Source organism: Mustela erminea, chromosome 18 (genome assembly GCF_009829155.1).
Source record: "Mustela erminea isolate mMusErm1 chromosome 18, mMusErm1.Pri, whole genome shotgun sequence".
NCBI lineage: Eukaryota > Metazoa > Chordata > Mammalia > Carnivora > Mustelidae > Mustela > Mustela erminea.
The window spans coordinates 581,266-593,976 of NC_045631.1; the positions used below are offsets into that span (position 1 = coordinate 581,266).

Genomic DNA, 12,711 nt, shown 5'->3' on the forward strand with positions numbered 1-12,711 from the left:
CCGGAGGAGGAGCACAGCGGGTCACCCTGCCTTGGCACTGCAGAGGCTGTCTCTGGAGGGTTGTCATCCCCAGGGACCCCAGCCTGGGGATGGAAGGCTGGCAATGTCAGGGCCAACACCCACCCCTTAAGGCCCACACCCCCAGCTCCGGCTCCTTTTGACCCCAGGCGCCTGGGACCCCTCCTGCTCCTTGTCTCATCCCCTTCCTTGTTCTGCCGTTTTAGGAACTGAGACGCAAACCTTTACCTTTTGTCTATGGTGCCCCAGGAACAGAAGGCGAACAGGGATAGGGGAAACTGGAGGACCGTGGGCCGTGACCGTGGCCCGCGACCGTGGCCCAGGGTCTGCCTGTCCGGGGTAGGTCTGCTGCAGGCCATGACACCGAGCACCCCACAGGCCGATGGGAAACTGGGAAGCGGGTTGGCAGAGATTTTATCTTTATTTTGTTTCTAGCTCAGTTGAGAGACATCCGCAGAGGGTGGCCTGAAGGGGGAGACAGAGAGGCCAGCGGGACCCCAGGCTCTGCCTGCCCTGCCCTGCCCAGGGGGTCTGGAGGCAAGACAGGGGCTTGGCACCCACCCTACTACCTGTCCTTCTCAGAACCGGATCTGAACTGGAGTCTGGGGCTCTTTCCCCAGTACCCTCAGTCTCCTTAGCTGAAAAAGAACCCGATCTGGAGTCCAGGGTACTGACTAGGCCAGACATTGTGGGCCTGAGCTAGCAGCGGGCTGGTAATTAGGCATGTTTGCTATGCACGTCCTCGTTGCTGGGTCTGTTCCGCTCCTGCCGTCAGGTGGGACACCCCGACCCTCCCACCCCTGGCTAGACACATCCCCCACTTAGAACCCCTGGACAGTGCAGCAGCTGCTGGGGACACTGGAGACATGGGCATGCTCTGCCTGGACAGCCACCTGGAGCAGGGTCCCTTGGCCACAAACACTAGTGCTCAGTGTCGGTCCCTGCCATCGCTCATGTTGGGCCTGGGTCTGGGGCCCAGCCAGGTGACTGAGCAGGGCACGAGTCACAACTCTGGCCACCGCAGGAGTTCCCGAAGCCACCAGCCCTAACATGTCAGCCTCTGTGTCATCCGAGCTTCCCTGGAGGAGGAGGGGGCAGGCCCAGGCACTGGCTGTAGGCTTGGCCACCAGGTCACTAAGGAGAACTCCAGTGCTTGGGGACAGGCGTCCAGAGCCAAAGGGGCTGCTTAGTGAGGAGGTAAGGAGCAGCACTGAGCCACTGCTGTCTACAGTGGCCAGGACAGTGCCCACAGGGCTCACGGGAGCTGCTGAGAGCGCCGGGCAGGGGTCGGGGCCGGGCTCTCCTGAGCGCAGGGCTGCCCCTACCATTGCCAGCAGCTCCGGGCAGGTTGAGGGGCCGGGGGTGGTGGACAGGACGCCTTGGGGTATGGCTCGCTGCACCGCGGGCTCCAGGGCAGGCGTGGGCCTGGATTGGGGCCTACGCAGCCCCAGGTCTCTGACCAGCAGGCTCAGTAGGTCATCCCCGGCCAGGTCCGGGGCTGGGGCTTGGGCCGCTAGGCGCAGCACGGCTGCAAGTTTGGGGTTGGTGGCTCGGGCCCCGGCGCCCAGGGGGGTCCCATCAGCATGGCACAGTAGTGGACAGAGGCCCTTTGTGCCCCGGGCTGCCAGAGCTGTGGCAAGGGCTGTGTCCACCAGGAAGCCGTCTTGAGCCAGCGAGGCAGGGCCCCCTAGCAGCTGTGACCACGGCAGGCGGCCGAAGCGCGCGTGCAGCAGGCGCAGGCTGGGCAGGGCGGACGGCAGCCGCAGGCCGGGGGCCAGGGGCTGTGCGGGGCCCGGCGTCAGGGCAGTTGGGCTGCCTGAGGAGCTGTTGTGGAAGAGGGCCCAGAACGTGGCACCTGGAAGAGACAGAGGGGTCACCCAGGACTCAGGGGCCATGGGGTCAGGCTCGCTCAGTGGTCCCGGGGGGAGGTGGCTGCTTTAGCCTGAGGTTAGGCCTGGAGACAGGGGTCAGTAACTAGGCCCAGGGTCAAGACCACATGCACCAGGGAGCAGGGCTCCCAGCCTAGGTCCTGCTACTAAGTGGCCCGGGGTGTCAGGACCCCAGGGTACAGATCAGGGAGCAGGCCCGGGGCCGCGGGGCACTGACCTAGCCCCGTGGTGTGAGGGTGCACCACCGCCAGACACAAAGCTGCTCCCACTCCCGCGTCCACGATGTTGCCCCCGGCGATGAGCAGCTCTCGGCCCAGGTGGGAGCACGTGGCTACAGCCAGGAAGACATGGTCTTGGGGCATGGCGGGCGACCAGTGCCCTGGGCCCTGCCCTCCCCCAAGCGGCTCCTGGCTCTGACCTGCCGGGCTGATGATGGCACCGTGGTGGTACACACCAGGGGGGTGGGAGTGCCCGCCGGGCCGGGGGGCTGCCGAGGCCTGGCTTCCTGTAGGGTCACTCTTGATGTAGAGTTGCCTCGCGGCCAGGGAGAAGCCAGTGACCAGCAGCAGCAGGGCAGCGCCGAGGCGAGCCCAGGCCCCGGGCAGCCCGCCAACCTCATTCCTGCTGAGAAGGGTGTCTTGCGTCAGGCCTGGGACCAGGGGACGACCAAGAATTCTGAGGGAGCCTAGGGACTATTTTCCAGAAAAGCCTCCTGGCACCACATAGAGGAGACATGGTGACTGAAAGGGGCTTGGGGACACAAGCCAGCCAGGGAGGGAGTCTCTGGGCTGAGACTGGCAGGAGAGAGGCCTTGGGGGGGGCTTGTCTGGCTTGAGGAGCTGGGCCCAGCCAGGTGTGGCCAGACCCAGCCTGCCCAGCAGGTGCCTCCTGCACCGGGATTGGGGGTGGGGCTCTCTGATGGAGCAGCGGGCACGGCTGGCTGGGGGTAATCCGAGCACAGACCTCGGACTCACTGGTGGAGACGGGGTCTGGGGCTGCAGCCCGGCTTCTCCCCATTCACCCAGAAAGTTCCTAGAGCCAAGTCGAGCCAAGCATGGGGGTGTCTGCCCTCTGCCCCCATGTTAGGGGCTCCAGAGGGAGGGACTTGCCAGCCTCAGGCCCAAGGGGCCGGGTGCCCAGACCCCTCCTTGACTCACCCCAAGGAGTTGTGGGGCCTCCAGGAATTCGAAACGACCAGCTCAGAGGTCTCCTCCTCATTGTCCTCGTCGTCCTCAGACCCCAAGCTGGGGTCCCAGAGCAGCAGCTGTCGGTAGAGCACGGGCCTCGCCTCCGGTTCCATGGCCCCACGGTGCCCACACCGGCTCTGCCGCCTGCCGGCCTTCCCGCTGAGTCCTGGCCTCGCCTGCGCCTGGCTGGTGGGAGGTGGAGGCTGCCTTGGGGAAGGGTGGTGTGGAATCTAGAACAGGTCTGGGCAGGGCACAGGGCCAGGGAGGCTGCGTGTGAGACTGCCCCATCAGGGCACAGGCCTTGGGGCTCTCAGGGCTGGGGGGCCTGAGAGGGGGTGCCGCTCAGGGAGGCAGGAGGAGCCCAGCCCCAGGGACCACAGCCGTGGCCCGAGACCCAGCCAGCATTCCTGCAGGTCCCCTACCTTCCGGGGATGGAGCTACTAGATCCCACAGCCTGTTTGGGACTCAGTGTGACTTGGGTCAGGGCTCAGCCAGGAATCAGGTGCCAGTGTGGGCCGTGTGGGGGAGCCCGGCCTTCTCTGTCAGGGGAGCCCCCTGGAGGGTGGGGAAGGGGACTCCATGGTGCGTCCTGTGGCTCTTGCCAACAGGTGGAATGGCAGACCTCCTAGGCCCACAGCCTGGCCCCAGTTCCCCACACCTGCTCCGTGCTGACCCATCTCTCCGGGACCACGTCATACCCCCAGTCCCCTGGCCTCACAGCCAGACCCTGCCTCCCACATTGAACAGCCTCGAGGCCACCCCCAACTGCAAACGCACTCCCATTGGGTTCTCTCCTCCCCACTTCAAGGGTAAAGCTATCCCTGCCTCCACTTCTGGCCCCAGCCGCTTCTGGGTCCTGCCTCCGCCTGGCCTAGGGCCCCACGCCCTCACTGGCCCCTCCTCTCCCACGGCTTCATGATTTCCCAGTGGTTCCCATCTCCCTCTGAGTGCATCGGAATCACTCAGGGAGTTTGTGCGGTCCGAGTTCTGACTCTGCAGGTCTGCGGGAGGCACCAGGAACTGGCTTTCCCGGGTGATCCCGGACCACACTTTAAGTAGCACTACCCACAGAAAGCCACGAACACCTGCGACCTCCACTTCCCTGCCTCCCACGTCCCCCTGCACTCACGCTCGACTGGTGTCCGGGGTTTCTGATTTCTCAGATCAAAAAAGAACGAGTCACGTGCAGACTGTGGCAGAGCTCTGCGTCCTTTCCCTTTCGCCCAGTGTGTGTGGGAGTGATCTCGAAGACCTTCTGCTCTCGCTTCGTAAACTAAGGGAAGCCTATAATCTCAGGGTGAAGGTTGTTCTTCTTTCCTAGGAAAAGGCCGCCGGGGACTGTGGAAGTCCGTGGTGCCCCCTTGTCCTGCCACCTGCAGCCAGCCCTTGGGCTTCCTTTGCTCAGCAGACAGGATCCTTTGGCCCCTGGGAACGGACAGGACTCTCAGAGCAGAGCCTGAAGAGCTCTTTGGGGCCTAGACTCCCCCTGCCCGGGTCCTCCTGCGCCCTCTCTCGCTCCCGCAGCCCTGGGCCCGGACAGCACCGCACCCCACGGGTACCTCTTAGCCATGCTCCACTTAGAGGCAAGACGGACTCCGGAAACACCCGGTGGTCAGGCCGGGCAGCACCACGGGCCGAGGCAGCCCATCCTCTCGGCAGGGCTGGGGAGTGGCATCAGCTTCAGGAGACCTGGATCTCAGCCAGTTTCCGCCTCGGACTCACCACGTGGCCAGGCACGTGGTGTAGCCGCTGGGAGTCCTGACTCCACTTCCATAAAACAGGACGGGCAACATATGTCCTCCTGGAGCTGAGGTGTGACTCAAACAAGGAGATTCGCTGAAAGTCTGATACACGCTGGACCTTCCAGAGCCGTGGGTTCCTTCCCGGGCCTGTGATTTATAGGTCAGGATTTAGGTTTTGTCATCCTGTTTGCCCACGGAGCTCTTAACCGCTTGCCAGCTTCTAAATGCTGAGAGACCTATAGGTGACTTTTGCTTGTTAATGAGGGGAGCCGGTGGCCTCGCCTGGAGAACTCCCAGCCCCACACCTGACCACTGGGGACGGACGGCGGACAGGCTGGAGGCTGCCTCTGTCACCAGCGGCCCAGGATTTGAGGAGTCGCGCTTTGTCGTGAAGCCTCCACAATACCCAGGACAGGGCTTGGAGAACTTCTGGTCGGTGGGCATGTGGGGGTGCTGGCTGGTGGAGTGGGGCTTTTGTAACAAATGACGATCCCGGGAATGAAGTGTTTCTCTGAGCTCTGTGAGCCCCTCTTGTCAAGTCGTCTGACCTGAGGAGGCGGTTGTGGGAACCTCTGATCCATTTGCTCAGAAGTACAGGGAACAGGGCGCCTTGGAGTCTCAGTCAGGTAAGCATCTGCCTTCAGCTCAGGCCATGATCCTGGGGTCTTGGGATCGAGCCCCACATCGGGCTCCCTGCTCCGCGGGAAGCCTGCTTCTCCCTCTCCCACTCCCCCTGCTTGTGTTCCCTCTCTCGCTATGTCTGTCTCCATCAAATAAATAAAATCTTAAAAAAAAAAAAGTTCAGGGAACAGCTCACTTGCTATGCCGGTCTGAAGCAGGGGCGGGGGCAGTCTTACCCCATGGACTCTGACCCTGTCTCCGGGTGCACAGGATTAGAAACAAGTGGAGGCAAGGGAACCGGCTGGTATGGGAACACCCACCCCCAGCCCCGCTGGAATGGGGTCTAGGAAGCTCTTCACCCCTCCGCCATAGGGCTTCGATCTCCCTGGGCTACAGCGGTCTACATGAGTCACACCAGCAACCACACACGCATACCCGCAGGTGGCTCACCTCTGGCTATCGGACCAAAGGGACACTCACTCCTTCTCTTAGTTGTGGGTGCACATCACAATCACCTGGTGAGCTTAAAAAGTTCCTAGAACCCAGGCAGACCCATTAAATAGTTAAGTCAGAATCTTTAAGTGGGTGTTTAAAAGATATGGTTACAAGGTTTCCCAGGTGTTTCCAATGCGTAGCCACAGTTGACAACAGCTGCCATATCTGGCCCTCCAGTGAGTTTTGCAAGGGAAATCACTGTTAATTTTTTTTTTTTTTTTTTTTTTTTTTTTTTTTTTTTAGAGAGGGAGAGATCAAGGGCATGTGTGTGCACCTTTGCCTGTTGGGAGAGGGACAGAGGGAGAGAGAGCAAATCTTAAGCAGGCTCTGAGCCGGGCTCGATCTCATGACCCTGAGATCGTGACCTGAGCTGAAATCCCCAGTCAGATGCTTCACCCACTGAGCTGTCCAGGTGCCTCCTCTATTACTTTTAAGGTTTTTACTTAAATTCCAGTTAGTCAAAACACACAGTTAACTGTAGCGTCCAACGGAGTGTCTAGAGATTCAACACTTCCCTATGTCACCTGTGCTCCTCACACTCTGTCAGTTTAAAAAAAAAAAATACCAGGACCCTGGTCTCCCCGCTCCCACTGCCATCAGACACCAGCTGAGTCACTGTCTCTGCCAGGGAGCCTCATCATCATGAGGCTTTGCGGGGCCCCCCGGCAAGTGCTGCTGGACTTACACCCTCCCAGACCCATTACTCGGTGAGTATCTTGCCTGAGGCCGGGTGGTCCCCCAGTCGACCACGCACCACCTCCCGCAGTCTGGGGGCTCTGCCCAGAAGGTGTCCCCACAGCAAGAAAGCGTGTGTGGTCAGTGGTCAGCAGTCCTTCCGGCTCCTCAGGCTCCAGGCAAGGCTTTCCTGCTCAGCATCGCTCCAGCTCAGGCCTGCGGGGCACCTGCGTGCGTGTGCGGGTGCGTGTGTGCGTGCATGGCTGTATACGTGCGTGGCTGCGTGTGTGTGTGTGCACACGTTTCTTCAGGTTGGCTGTGTAATCAGCCCACGGGACACGCTGGGTTATAGACAGGGAGGGGATGAAGTGTCAGGGTAGAAAAACCAGCTTTTCCTGGCAGGTGATTCTGTGTGAGGTGACCGGAGTATCGGTATAAAAAATCACTGGGTGGGTGGGGCCTGGGTGGCTCAGTTGGTTGAGCGACTGCCTTCGACTCAGGTCACGATCCCGGACTTTCAGAACCGAGTCCCGCATTGGGCTCCTAGCTACCCTGGGGAGTCCGCTTCTCCCTCTGACCTTCTCCTCTCTCATGCTCTCTCTCACTCATTCTCTCAAATAAATAAATAAATAAAATCTTAAAAAAAAAAAATCACTCCAGGTGATTCCAGTTGCAGGAACCCCTGAAAATGGTTTGAGCAAGTCAAGAACGCCGGGACAGAAGGAGGAGGCAGCGTTAGAATGAGCGTATGCCGTTTGCCGTCGGAATCGTGCACCTGGGAAATGAAATAATCACATCTTTCTGGGGTTATAAAATGCTGGTGCTAAGCTAATAATTTCTGAATGCCGCCTTGGTCCACGAGTCGGAAGGGGGACTATGATGGTGTTTGGTGTTGGTCTGGGGCTGTCATCCAGCAACGTTGTGGCTGGAAAGGCAGTTGTGAATCTTACTGTAACTGTGAGACATCTCCCAGAACCACCAGGAAATTGCACAAACAGGGGCACCTCGGGGCTCAGTCCGGGAAGCGTCTGCCTTCGGTTCAGGTCCTGATCTCCGGGTCCTGGGATCGAGCCCTGCATTGGGCTTCCTGTTCTGTAGGGAGTCTGCTTCCTCCCTTTCTCTGTCTCTGCCCATCCCCACTGCTCATTCTCTCTTTCAAAAAAAAAAAAAAAAAAAAAAGCGTTGCAGAAACAGAGGTCTACTACCTATAGGACCTGGAAATTACACAGCTCAGCTGGGCCACATGGTGAGGGGGGTCTGACCTTCTGCTTCTTTGGGGGTTGAGGATGGGGCCCAGGGCTCACTCTTTATTGGTGAATTTAAAACATAACAGCAGGAACTTAAAACACAAGTGAGAAGACACAAGTGGCCCAAAAGGCCATTACTGGAATCAACAGATCTCGAGAAGAAAGAACAGCTTGCTCTGCGGGGATGGTCCATGACCCTGAACTGAACACAGGACCGTTTCTCTCAGCAAACAGTTCCCAGGTCACTTCAAGTCACGGAAGTCTCATTTCAGTAACTGCAATTAAGAAAGCCATACAGGGCGCCTGGGTGGCTCAGTGGGTTAAGCCTCTGTCTCTGGCTCAGGTCATGGTCTCAGGGTCCTGGGATCGAGCCCCACATCGGGCTCTCTGCTCAGTAGGGAGCCTGCTTCCCCACCCCCGCCTGCCTCTCTGCCTACCTGTGATCTCTCTCTGTCAAATAAATAAATAAAATCTTAAAAAAAAAAAGAAAAAAAGAAAGTGGTACAGGATGGCCAAAGGCATGGAGACAAGGACAGCGGTTGCCAGGGGTGGGGGACTGTGGTCAGGGGTGATGAAGTTTCTGGAGACAGACCCACGCTGAGTGAACTTGCTGCCACAGGGTTGAGCCGTTAACAAGGGCCAGCAGCGGTAAATTCGATGTCAGGTATATATATATATATTTTTAAATTTATTTATTTGACAGAGAGAGAGAGAGATCACAAGTAGACAGAGAGGCAGAGAGAGAGGGGGAAGCAGGCTCCCCGTTGAGCAGAGAGCCTGATGCGGGGCTCCATCCCAGGACCCTGAGACCATGACCTGAGCCGAAGGCAGAGGCTCAATCCACTGAGCCACCCAGGCGCCTCCAATGTCAGGGATATTTGACCGCAATGAAAAACGCAGAAACAGCACAAGTCCTCCCCAAACAAAACAAAACTGAAAAGTTCATTCAAGGTTAAAATCCTCTTCTTTATGCCTTCTTGGTCTGTTTTGGGGAGGTCTGCGGCAACAGGGGAGGACAAGCGTGTGTGTGGGCAGGTGTGCCCTTGTGCATGGGACAGTGTGTGTGTGTGTCCAGACCTGCCAGCCCACCCCTGCACCCTGAGACCCTCCTCCTCACCCACCGGACCGCTGTTGGTTCTTCTGGGGTGGAGGTACGGGAGGGGGCAAGCAAAGTCTCCAAGCCGCACCGTCTGAGCTGGCACACCGCCTCTCCGGGCTTGGTGTGCGTACGAGGCTGACTCATCTAGAGCGGGGCTCTTCTGCAGGCCCGCGGCCTGAACCACGGCCCCCGTCCCCCGCCCCTGACCCGCACCCCCTGGGCTCCCGCTGGGGGCCCAGCCTGCAGGTGGCTTAGCCTCCTGCGCGCCCAGCGGCAGGCGCCTCAGACCTGGCTGTCAGGGTCCGGCCTCCCGCCAGGGGGCGCGCGCGGGTAGGCTCCAGGGCGCCCTGGTCCGGGTCTGCGCACCTGTCCCTGGGAGGCCGGCACGCGCCGGCCCTTCTCCGCGCGGACCCGGGGCTCTCGGCGTCCAGGGCGGCGAACCGTCTTCACTTCGCCGGCAAAACCGCCGGTGGCCAACAAGTCAGCCATGCATCCCATTTTGAAAATCAGATTTTGGGGGTATAATGCATAGAAGGTAAAATTCACCAATTTTAATGTATTTAACAGCACCACAATCAAGATACAGGAGATCCATATCGCGCAAAAAGTTTCTTTGTGCCCCTGGGCCTGCCTTTTATCCCTGGCCCTTGGAACCACCAAGCTAACTTGTGTCCCCCCCCCCCCCCCCCCCCCCCCCCCGCGATTGCCTTTACCAGGCCTCCTGTTTAGAGGGTTGACCTGTAACCAGTGGAATCATACAATATACCCTCTTCCATTACTCGCTCTGAGAAGCACCCGTGTTGTCACAAGTACTTGTACTTTTTTATTGATGAACGACGTTCGCTGTATCGATAGACAACAATGTATTTGCTCATCGGTGAGGATTGGGTTGTTTCCAGTTTTATTATTATGAATACAGCTGTTATAAGCATTTCCACACATGTCTTTGTGGGAGCATGTTTTCATCCCTCCTTTTAAAAATTTTTTAAAAGACTTTATTTATTTGAGAGAGAGAGCCAGCTCACGAGCAGGGGGAGGGGCAGACAGAGGGAGAAGCAGGCTTCCCCTGAGCCTGTAGCCTGATGCAGGACTCCATCCCACCAACCTGGGATCATGACCTGAGCCGAAGGCAGACACTTAACCCAGTGAGCCAGCAGGTGCCCCAGTTTCTGTTCTAGTTTTAGTTAGGTCTATGATTCATTTTGAATTAATTTGGGAGAATGGCATGAGGTACAGGTCAAAGTTCGTTTTACCTTTGCATGTAGATACCCAATTACTCCAGTGCCCCTTGTGGGGAGAAAACTGCCATCTTCCTTGTTTCCAACCCTCGTTGCAAGTCCACAGACTGCGTGCACGTGAGCCCATGTGTGGACTCCGTTCTTGCCCACAGCGAGTCCCGGTTGGTTCATACCTCCGTCTTTCCCACACGCTGAGCACACTATCTCGACGGATGCAGCTTATGCATCAAAATCAGCTAGATTCTGAGACTGCCAGTGTAGTTGTTCTTTTTAAAAAGAATTCTCGGCTAGCATTTAGAATCCTTTTCGCAGTTTTTGGAAGGAAAGCCTGCAGTGGTTTTGACGGGTATGGCAGTGCTCATTAGGCCCACTGAGGGTGAACCGACAAAAATCATCTTACGATTCATGAGCCCGTTTATCTCACCATTTGCTTAGGACTTTTTCCACTTGGGCTTGCGGTCCCTCGCGGTTGCCCACGTGCAAGCCTGCTGTACGTTTCCTTAGGCAGTCTTTCCGTTTTCTGCTGTCACAAATGGTACTTTCTGCTGCTTGACTGCCACTGTAGATGGTATTTTAGAGAACATCTCAGGGCCCCGCTAGTGATGTCTTGCTTGGGTAAAGAAATCCGATTGGTTTTTGTGTATTGACCTTGATCTCGTGTCCTGAGACCTTGCTAAGCTCATCTATTAGTTACAGCAGTTTCTCAGTGAAATCGCTGAAGATTTTCTAAGTGAACACTTCGGTTTCCGGAACAAAGAGTTTTACTTTGTATCAAATACGCATGCCTTCTGTTCCTTATCTGTTGCACTGACGAAAATCCCTAGCACAGTTTTGAGCGGGAGAAGTGAGACAAGATACACTAGTCTTTTGTCCCCTATTCTTAGAGGAGACACCTTTAGCCTTTTATGGTCAAGAACAGTGTTAGTTGTAAGATTACCCTGTCTGCTTTTTACGGGGTTGAGGAAGTTCCATACCGTCTCTAGTTTACTGAGGGTTTAAAAAAAAAATTTAATCATTTAAAGTGGTTGTTGTACTTCATCAAATGGTTTTTCTGCATCTGCTGAGATAACCCTGTAGTTCTTCTGGTTCGCACTATTAATTTGAATTATGCTGATTAATTTTCAAATGCTAACCTAAGCTTGCCTTCCTGGCATAAACCTTTGACAGTCATGAGGCATTATCTTGTTATGTGTTATTGGATTTGATTTGCTCAAGTCTTGGTGTGATGTTCTTATCTAGTTTGAGTAACAGGAACAAACAAGCCAGGTGTAGCTCCTTTCTTTCAAAAACTTCCTTAATTTCCTAAATGTTTCCTTGAGCATTTCTTTCTTAAATGCCTGGTAGACTTCATCAGTTGGTGCCTGGAGTTTTCTTTTAAGAAGGGTTAGTTCTTCTTTTTGAGTGGGTTTTAACACTTTGTATCTTTGGAGAATTTATGCATTTCATTTAGTCAAATTTATAGTTCACACTATCCCCCTCATTACCCTCTTGAAGCCTGTAGAGTCTGTGGAAATGTCCTCTGTTACACTCCTGATAATTTGTGTGTTTTCTTTCCCCGATCAGTCTGCCTAGACTTTCCCCCCTTCCCTCCCTCCCATGTTATAGATCATTTCAAAGAATCAGTTTCTGGATTAATTTCTGGCATGATTGACTTTATTGTGTTTCTGTTTTCCACTTAAGTAAATTCTGCTCTTATATTTATGATTTTCTTCCCCTTATTTCAGACTTGACATGTGCCCCTTCCTTGAAACCCTTACGACGCTGAAGCCAAAACAATGAGTGGGAGCAACGGCAGACCCCACCTTCCCGACCTCACCGCTAGAAAACTATTATTTCACGTGTTTTGTCTATTTTTAGAGTATGTGGGTAAGAGGGAAAACTCAGTCCTTGCCATTCATTCCATCTTGGTGACAAGTGGGATCTCCTAGATCACTTTTGAAGTTTTCATTTTATATTGTCTTTCTTTCCCCTAGCAATTTGATTACGATTTGATTATAATTTGATTTGATTTGATTTGATTTGGTTGCGGTGGTTTTCTTTGTTCCTTCGCTTGGGTTTCGTTGAGATTCTTGGGTCTATGGGTTGATGAACATCATTTCCTTTGGAAAATTTTAAATCATGATGTAATGAAATATCTGTTCTCAGTTCCGCAGTGTTCTCCTTTGCTCCCGGGTTCCCAGCTACACCTATGTGAGACAGCTGGACGTGGTGCTGTGACTCTGTTCCCGGCTTTCCCGGTGGCTTTTCTCCTGGTGGCTCATTTGGGGCAGGATATGTCACATTTTCTGCAGGCCCTCTGATTTTTTCTTTGGGGGTGTCTCCTCTGGCTGTAACCCCATCAGGTGTATTTTCATTTTGGGTATAGTGCATTCACACTCCAGAAGTCCCACTTTGGTCTTTTTTGTAAATCTTCCATTTCTCGCCTCGTCCTGCCCAAATTTTCCTCAGTGGTGGTTATGAGTCTAAACAGCTGTTTTAAAGTCTTTATCTACTAATTCCC

At 55.6% G+C, this 12,711-nt stretch overlaps 1 protein-coding gene across 6 annotated transcripts; it reads right to left on the minus strand.

Annotated features, from left to right (window-relative positions):
* Positions 1–226: 226 nt before the first annotated feature.
* On the minus strand, positions 227–4,980 carry GGT6 (gamma-glutamyltransferase 6). Of its 6 annotated transcripts, none has more exons than XM_032322734.1 (6): positions 4,654–4,980; positions 4,224–4,519; positions 3,065–3,335; positions 2,326–2,531; positions 2,125–2,238; positions 230–1,873 (listed from the first exon to the last, which is right to left on the minus strand). In XM_032322734.1, the coding sequence occupies exons 3-6, from the start codon at positions 3,205–3,207 to the stop codon at positions 840–842; spliced, it is 1,497 nt and encodes a 498-aa protein (XP_032178625.1). In that variant the 5' UTR covers positions 3,208–3,335; positions 4,224–4,519; positions 4,654–4,980; the 3' UTR covers positions 230–839. The 6 variants fall into 6 exon arrangements, with proteins under 6 accessions (XP_032178623.1, XP_032178622.1, XP_032178624.1 ...); XM_032322737.1 differs by having other exon boundaries at positions 232–1,873; positions 2,326–2,528; XM_032322732.1 differs by having other exon boundaries at positions 227–1,873; positions 2,125–2,531; positions 3,065–3,280.
* Positions 4,981–12,711: the final 7,731 nt, after the last annotated feature.

Bases quoted from the DNA above. Each gene is read 5' to 3' on its own strand.
- GGT6 (XM_032322732.1), bottom strand. From the start codon at position 3,207: ATGGAACCGGAGGCGAGGCCCGTGCTCTACCGACAGCTGCTGCTCTGG. The intron at 2,532-3,064 runs GTGAGTCAAGGA...CACCCTTCTCAG, and splicing joins AGGCCCCACAACTCCTTGGG to CAGGAATGAGGTTGGCGGGC. The intron at 1,874-2,124 runs GTCAGTGCCCCG...TGTCTCTTCCAG, and splicing joins CCCTCACACCACGGGGCTAG to GTGCCACGTTCTGGGCCCTC.